Source organism: Oryzias melastigma, linkage group LG17 (assembly GCF_002922805.2).
Source record: "Oryzias melastigma strain HK-1 linkage group LG17, ASM292280v2, whole genome shotgun sequence".
NCBI lineage: Eukaryota > Metazoa > Chordata > Actinopteri > Beloniformes > Adrianichthyidae > Oryzias > Oryzias melastigma.
Window position 1 is genome coordinate 9,467,803 of NC_050528.1, and position 8,648 is coordinate 9,476,450.

General features: G+C 39.6%; 1 protein-coding gene across 3 annotated transcripts in view; it reads left to right on the top strand.

The window, feature by feature from the left end:
- Positions 1-8,648, top strand: part of gigyf2 (GRB10 interacting GYF protein 2) — a 24,190-nt gene that overhangs the window by 13,398 nt on the left and 2,144 nt on the right. For all 3 annotated transcript variants that reach the window (XM_024273788.2, XM_024273790.2, XM_024273789.2), the window contains exons 18-27: positions 327-457; positions 538-638; positions 877-1,017; positions 2,880-3,038; positions 3,110-3,355; positions 3,433-3,555; positions 4,865-5,107; positions 5,654-5,883; positions 7,937-8,088; positions 8,167-8,357. In XM_024273788.2, the coding sequence (XP_024129556.1) occupies positions 327-457; positions 538-638; positions 877-1,017; positions 2,880-3,038; positions 3,110-3,355; positions 3,433-3,555; positions 4,865-5,107; positions 5,654-5,883; positions 7,937-8,088; positions 8,167-8,357 (1,717 nt within the window). The remainder of the gene's footprint in view (positions 1-326; positions 458-537; positions 639-876; positions 1,018-2,879; positions 3,039-3,109; positions 3,356-3,432; positions 3,556-4,864; positions 5,108-5,653; positions 5,884-7,936; positions 8,089-8,166; positions 8,358-8,648) is intronic.

Genomic DNA, 8,648 nt, shown 5'->3' on the forward strand with positions numbered 1-8,648 from the left:
CCTGAGTCAGGAAAAAAAAGAAGAAATCTTAGGGAGGGAGAGATCCTATCCCAGGACGGACCGGCGATACCAGAACTGTCAAAGAAAGATTAGCTTCTACAACTACGTATTTAAATAGAGTTCATTCAGATGGAGCTGAGGGACGAGTGATGATGAAGTCCATAGTCAAGACGAAGCAGAAGTGTTACAGTAAATTGCGTCACTATTTTCAGCAAAAAGCTTCATTATCTTCAGTGACTACTTTCAGCAAAAAATATTCACACTAGCATAATCGTAGGTAATACAACTTTTCTAGTTTTGTAATATTTTTTTTCCTGTTCTTGTAGAGCGTCTGAGAACTTTCTACCTCCTGTCACCCGATCCCCATCCGTACCAGACACCGGTTCTGTGTGGGAAATGCAGAACCCTTCCTCTCAGGCTTCCTGCACAGCAAACCTCCAGCCGGCTCCTCCAAGCAGTGAGTGTCTGACAGAAATGCTACCACCGTGTCGCTGATCAAGTCTCTAATGTTACGTGTGATGCTCCTGTTTTCCAAAGCGTGGGACGGCAGCAGTGTCTGGGATTTACCCATAGACTCCGTGGCTCAGGCTCCCACCATCGAGCAGATGCAGCAGTTTGAGAAAGCAAAGTCTGCAAAGGTGCATATGTTCATATTTTGGTGTTGAAACCAGTTGGTAACCCACCATTACCCTCATTTAATGAGCTTTTTTCCTGCTATTTATCGATTATATTTAATCAATTGTTGTAAATAAGTTCACAAAACTCTGCAGTTGAGTGGACATCTCTCAGGAAACACCTGTATCAATGACAAGACAAACAGTTTAGAAACTGAATAGTCGATTCAAGATGTGAGAATAGTTCTTTGTCATGTGGCAGCTGGAGCTCGAGAGGCGGGATGCTGAGATGAGAGCTAAAAGGGAAGAAGAAGACAGGAAACGCCTGGAGGAGGCCCTCAGAGCTCGACAGGAGGAGGAGCGCAAACGTTTGGAGGAAGAGGAGCTAGCACGGCAAAAACAGGTTCGCTCTTTAAAAACTCTTTGGAAGAAGTTAAAGACCCACTCTGATGAAAATTATATTTTTGGTGTTTTTTGGGGGCATTTTTCTGGTTATAGAGGACATTTAAAATAGAAAAAAAAGGAAATTCTGAGTTTAATTAGTGTTTCACATTTTGTTGCAGCAGTAATGTTAGGTTGGAGGTGTGAGGGGCTGTAAGCTAGCAGGAGAGCGTGTAAATAGCTCAATTATTGGTGATGGGAAGGGGTTGTTCTGAGCCAAGGTTCTGCTACCTGTGGCTCCATGACCACTTGTGGCTCTTTTAACTCTCCATTGTGGCTTTCTGGTTAAAGAACAAATAAAATAATAGTATTTTTTTCAAGTAAGGGTTACTAAATTAGCATTTCTTTAATTTAGAGTTGTAAATTTATGGCTGAGGTGCACCTCAAAGATAAACTATGTAAAGGTTTTTACATCCCTGTTGACTTGAACAGGTTATGTTTTCTCTATGCTTCCTCCAGAATTCACTGATTTAAAATACTAAGCAAAACTTTGGTAAAAAGTCTGATTCTTTATTACATGGGTGTCAAACTCAATCGCACAAGGGGCCAAAATCCAACACACACCTTAGGTCACAGGATTAACATTCATTAAACACTCTAACTCTAAGTGTTTAAAACTTTATAACAGTAACTATTTATCATAATTAGGAACTACATACACAGCATTATCTGTGATGCCAGTGTGAATGCTGTAAGCTGAATTTTGGCTGCTGAAATTGATAGCTAAAATCGCTGAAGCTGATATACAGCTAAAATATTAGCTAAAGGCCAATTTAGCCTAAAAAAACAAACAAAATAAATAAATTAATTATAAAAAAAAAGGTTAGCCAAAACATCTAGCATATAGCTGAAAAATAACTAAACTTAAAAAAAAAAACCCCAAAAAACTAAATTAGCCAAAACAGAAACAGCCAAAACAGCCAAAAATGTAAATATTAGCTGAACTCCAAAACAACCTAAAAAACTTGAAAAGAAAAGCCCTAAATTAGCCAAAACACCTAACATTTGGCTGAAGAAAATAGCTAAACTTCAAAATTGCATAAAAAACAAAAAAAAGCCTAAATTAGCCTAAGCATCTAGCATGTAAATACTAGCTAAACTCCAAAACGGCCTAAAAAACTTTTAGAAGAAAAGCCTAAATTAGCCAAAACAGCTAGCATGTAGCTGGAATTTTAGCTAAACCCCAAAATAGCCTAAAAAATCTTAAATGCCAAAGTAGTAAAAAAGAAAACTGGCAGAATGCCAATTTTTAAAGTGTTAAAACCTTAATTTTTTTTTAACATAATAATAATAATATGAAGGTAGGAATATTATTTCTGAATAAATCAACTTAAACCTTAAATAACTTTCAATATTTTACTCTCCATAGAAATGTATTTTGTCAAAATGATACAAGTTAGAAATGAGCCAAGATAACATCGGGCCATTAATAAGAATAAATTAAAATGATCTGGAGGGCCGGATATAATTACTCAGGGGGCAGTATCAAAAGAAGACTTTGCGGCTCCTACTAAGTTTTAATCAGTAGAAAACGAGCCCAAAGCGGTCTTTTACTGTTAAAAGTTGCAGACATCTGTTCTAAGCCAGTGGTCGCTCCAACCCACAACTTTGAGGCAAATTTCTATGAACTGCTGCTGCTCTGCAGAAACTATGACCTAAAAAAAATGACAGCTTTTGATTTTAGTTCAAAACAGCATCATAATTAGAAGATCACTGGGGAATGCTTTGGAAATAGGTGATCGGAGTGGGTCTTTAAAGCTTTAGGTGACTGTAGCATTCAAAGAAATGCTCTATTCCTGAGAAATCTCTAACTGGAATCTTTAGGAGGAGGCACTAAGGCGGCAACGAGAGCAGGAGGAGGCACAGCGCAGGCAAAAAGAGGACGAGGAGAGACGGGCACAGGAGGAAGCGCTCCGAAGATTAGAGGAGAAGCGCAGGGAGGAGGAGGAAAAACGGAAAAGAGAAGAGCTGCTTCGCAAGCAGGTTGGATATTAGAATCATCTTGTGCTTCGTAAGTTCTGAAAAGGCCTAATTGAGAAGCGTCTTCTCATCAGGAAGAGGAGCGCAGAAAACAGGAGGAGCTCGAGGCGTTGAGGAGGCGCGAGGAGGAGAAGCGGGCGGAGGAGGAGGCAGCCGCCGCCGCAGCTTTAGCACAGCAGCAGGAGGAGCAGAGAAGAAGAGAGCAGGAGCTGCAGAGACAACAAGAAGTGCAGAGGCAACAGGAGCTGCAGAGACAGAGGCAGCAGCAGCAGGAGGCCCTCCGGAGGCTGCAGCAGCAGCAGCAGCTGGCACAGATGAAAGTAAGGCCTCACGAGCGAGCGTCCGCTCCACACCGACTCAACCTAAAGATGACCATAAACACTGTTCCCATCCACAGCTCCCATCATCCTCTAAGTGGGGACAGCAGTCAGCCAGCAGCATCAATCAGGCTCACAATGCCCTGTCTCTGGCTGAGATACAGAAGCTGGAGGAGGAGAGGGAAAGGCAGACGCGGGAGGAGGTACGAGCAGCTCTGCTGGGGCTCAGTGTGAATGCTTAGTTAGCATTTACACTGAAGTAGTTCTCCTGCTCCTTTGATTGAAAAAAATCAATCACACTTTCAGAGATTTCAGCAATTTTGGTATCAAAATGTTCAGCTCGTTCAGGACATTATTGGTTGTAATTTTGGTATTCATAAACTTTATAGTTTTTGAAATATTGAGCAAAAAATGCCTTATAGGAAAAAATGTGGAATAAACCTAATATTTTAGCAACATGCTAACATTTTTGGCTAATTTGTTATCCATTTTTGCATGATTTAGAGATTAGCTCCTATTTTAGCAACATGCTAACGTATTTTGGCTAATTTAGTTCACTGAGGAATTTTAGGCTACTTTGGCATTTAGCTGATATTTAAGCAATGTGCTAGCTTACATGGCTAATTAGGCATCTACTAAGGTTTTTTTGTGCTAATTTGTAGAGTAGCTAATGTTTTAGCAACATGCTAACGTTTTTGGCTAATTTGTTATCCATTTTTGCATGATTTTGTGATTAGCTTCTATTTTAGCAACATGCTAACGTTTTTGGCTAATTTGTTATCCATTTTTGCATGATTTAGAAATTAGCTTCTATTTTAGCAACATGCTACTTTGGTGTTTAGCTAGTATTTAAGCAATGTGCTAGCTTATATGGCTAATTTGGCATCTACTAAGTTTTTTTTTAGCTAATTTGGAGTTTAGCTAATATTTTAGCAAACTTTTAACGTCTTTTGGCTAATGTGTTATTCACTGAGGTTTTTTATAGGCTAATTTAGAGCTTTGCTTCTTTTTTAGCCACAGGCTAATGTTTTTGGAGTTTAGCTAGTATTTAAGCAATAAGCTAGCTTTTTTCAGCTAATTTAGCATCTACTGAGTTTTTTAATTTCTTTTTTGTCTAATTTGTAGTAAAATGCTTTAGCAAAATTGGCATGTGTTAGGGATTTCAAAGCAACTTTACAACACATTTTCAGAAATTGAGGTCAACTTTAGCACTCTAATAGTTCTTTAACGGAATCTCCAGTCTGTTAACAAATGTAACATTTTGCAAATAACGTTTGCATTTTCAGCAAAAAGCATTCACATTGGCATCATCGCAGCATTGTCTAGTTTCCACTGAGTTTTTAAAGTAGAGACTCAATTGAATCTAACAAATTCTACACTTATTTTAAAAATTTAATTTCCTTCTTTTAGTTCATTTAAAATTTGTGGAACAAATTACTTTTATGCCCAACTTGGTGAAATAAAGCGATACTTTCAGTTCCTATCTGAGTGTTTGTCCTGTCTGTGCTGCAGCAGCGGCGTCAGCAGCAGGAGCTCCTGAAGCTGCAGCAGCAGCAGCAGGCGGCCCTGCAGCAGGCCCAGCAGACCCACGCCAAAATGTCCGGCTGGGGGAACGTGGCCAAGCAGCCCGTCGTCACCAAGTCTCTGCTGGAGATTCAGAGGGAGGAGGCGCAGCAGATGAAGCAGAGGAAGGAGCAGCACCAACACCAACAACACCCCGTCTCCACCCAGCAAACCCGACCACAAAACAGAGCTGTGAGCAGCACGCGCGCTACCGCCTTTTTTCACTTCTCTGAACAGAAAACAGAAGCTGCACCGCCAGTGAACATCAGGGCAGCAAAATGATTGTGGTTTCCATCCTATAATTTAGGGTTGCTTTAGAAAACTGATCAATCAAACTGATTTTAACCTAAAAACAATATTAATTTATCTTTTATATACATTTTCAGACCTGAAACAGTTTTCAGATCATGTTTAAAGTGAGAAATTCTAGTTTTAAAATTTATTTTAGTTTTTCTTACTCCTTTTCATAGCTAAACTTAAAGTATAAAAAGCAAAATTTAATGAAAATTAAAGCAATCAATAAAGCATAATTCATGTTTTTGCAAACTTTTTTAAAAAGTTTGTTAAAAATCAGTTAGTCATTGCTGCTCTTGCTGTAGTCACACCATTAATTTGCAAAACATTTCTTAAAACTCTTTGTGTCCCTTAATGAAAGATGTTAAAAGTATTCAAGCTGTTATGGTGTAAATACTTAATGCAGCAGATGATGGAGCATTCCTGCGTCTCTGTCCTTCCCAGGTGTCGCTGAGCAACTCGGTGTGGGGGTCCGTGAATCCCACCACCAACTGGGGCTCAGACTCCAGCAGCATCTGGGGGGACACCCACAATTCAAACATGGGTTTCTGGGACGAGGCTGTGAAGGAGGCCGTCCCGCCTCCCCAGCAGCAGCAGCAGCCGCCGCCGCCGCCGCCGCCACAGGCCAAAAAAACCAACTCTCAGAAAAACAACAAGGGGAACGCCAACATCAGGTGCGTGTTTGCTGCAGTAAAGTGGAAAAAGTCTCACCAGAGATGGGAAATGTGCAGCTAATGCTGGATGTGACAGATGGAAAGTGCAGAAACTCTGTTTCTTAAACCGTCCACCTGAGGTATTATACCTTTACCTGGTTCCTGCGGGGTCTTAAAAAGTCTTGAATTTTGATATATGAGCCATAAAAAATGCTTGAAACTTTTCCATTTCACATTTCATGTCAAAAAGAAACGTTTTCAAGTACGATTATTTTTGATTAAACGATGTAAGTAAACATCTGAAAGACCAGTTATGCACCAAAATGCTCAATGCCCACCGACAGTTTTAAAAAAAGTAAAAAGAGGAACTCTAAAACATCACGGCTCAGACCACAAACATGATGAGAAACTACTGTTTTGTTCAGAAACTGGGAATAAATTATTAAATAAAATAATGGATGGCTAAATTGGTCTTAATGTATTAGAAGATATTAAAAAGTCTTAAATTTAACTTGAAGAAACTTCAGTAAGAACCCTGCTTTAACACTGGATAACGCCGGCGACGGCTAAATAACATTCACTCCTTGATACGAGCGTAACTCCGTGAATCCGCTGATTCTGAAGAGGAGAGAAGCGTGTTTTTATATCGCCTTTGAACCGACATCACGAACGTAACGACAGAAAGCTGATTTTGTTCAACAGAATCGTCTGCGTTTCACATCTCTGTAGGCTGCTTCTGTGGGCGGAGCTTTGATGGTGCACAGAACAAGCCAAAGTTTGGTGATGAGGGTTTTTCACATTTCAGTCTAAAACTACTAATATAACCCTAACAGTTATGTTTTTTTTTCTGTCTTTGAACTTTTAACACCTCAAGTGTTTCTGTCAAAACCTACTATGCTCTTTGACACACTATAACTCCATACACAATGAATTAAAGCGGTTTTGGAAAGCAACACTAAAGCGACTTCTTTTCCGACATGCAACACCTCACTAAGAAAGTGTTATATTCTGGTGTAAGCCGCTTTTCTCTGCGATTCACGTTGATCGCATTAAGGGTTGAAGTTAATTACACTCAAACTTAAAAACTAACCCCAATGTAAAAGTCTTAACACTTTTCCAAATCTCAACACTTTAGTTAACATTCTTCATAAAATTAATAAAACTTTTACCGTCTTTTGATACATTTTAAGCTAATCCTAGACAATAAACCGTTTATTAACATCAAAAAGTCTCAATAAAAGTGGCTTCAACTAAGAACTCTTGGAGGAATTTCCACGATTTTCAGCCGCCATCTTGTCTGCGACCAGGTCCTCCTGAGTTTGGCTGAACTTCACAGCAAAAAGTTCTAATTCAGCGACCTGACAGATGGGAGTAACGTGTACAATGTTTCACGAAAAGGCCGTCGTCGTGGAGATGAAGCGTTGAAACGTGTTTGCTTTAGTTTGTGTGAAAACAGATGTAATAAAACATTTAAGACGCGCTCTCCTTCACCTTGTGACGCGACTTTGACACAACTTAATGTTTTCGGTGAGTTTTTTCATTTCTAAGGCACAAAATAAAATCTAAACCGTTCGTGAAGCTCCTCCGTGCTGCTCCACCAGGGGGCGCACAAGAATACTTGATTTAGGAAGCAAAATCAACCCCACATTTTGGGTATTACTAAGGGATTTAATTTTTTTTTTTTTATCTCAGGGATTCATTTGATTCACTTTTCTGATGTTTTTGTGCTCTTTTGATTGTATTAATCTATTATTAACATGTATGCGGAGAGAAAGCACTTTATTTAATTTGGTTTTAGATGTTCTTTCAAGCAGGTTCCTGTTTTTGGGTAAAGATCAGTCGCATCAAAGGAACTTACAGGATTTATTTTATTTAATTTGTTGACCGTATGGAATTGACTGAAAATAAATAATATCTAGTTAGTATATTCTTTCAGATATTTTTTTTCAAACATGTAATCTTGTTAGAAAAATATTCAAAAATTAGAAACAGGTCATTCCACAGTCTGTACTCGCACGGTTTCCCGCCAAACATCAGAAGTCCGAGCTCATAAGCTGCTTTTGTGCTCATGCAGTAACTCTTTGAGTGGGCGGGCCAGCAAGAAGGTGGACGAAGAAGAAAAGCTGGTGAAGTTGTTTCAAGGGGTCAATAAGAGCCAGCAGGACACGTTCATGCAGTGGTGCGAGCAGACTCTGCACACGCTCAACACGGCGAACAATCTGGATGGTAAATGACCAGAAACATTTAAAGAAACTACGTTTGAAGCCGGAGTCACATCTGTTCTCCCGTCTGTCTCCATCCCAGTTCCCACGTTCGCATCCTTCCTGAAGGAAGTGGAGTCTCCATACGAGGTGCACGACTACGTCAGGGCCTACCTCGGAGACACTTCCGAGGCCAAGGACTTCGCCAAGCAGTTCCTGGAACGCCGTGCCAAACAGAACACTAACCAACAGAAACCGGCGCAGAACCAACAGCAGACCCTCAAGCAGCAGCAGGTGAGAGAACGCCGACAGACGTCTGATCTGATCTGATCTGATCTGATCCAGCTCAACAATCCAGATTGAACCAGCATTCTTACTATTAAATATAATGCTTTTATAGCTCCTATACGTCTTTTTGATTTATGTACGAAAATGTAAATTATCTGTATTAAACCACAATTATTTATACCTTTTTATATTTATTTATTTTAGATTAGGAGGATGAACAAAACCGATAAAAACGGAAAGAAAATAGTTATTTTTAACAATCTCACACTCGAAAAAATCTGTTTTGGTCAGCTTCCT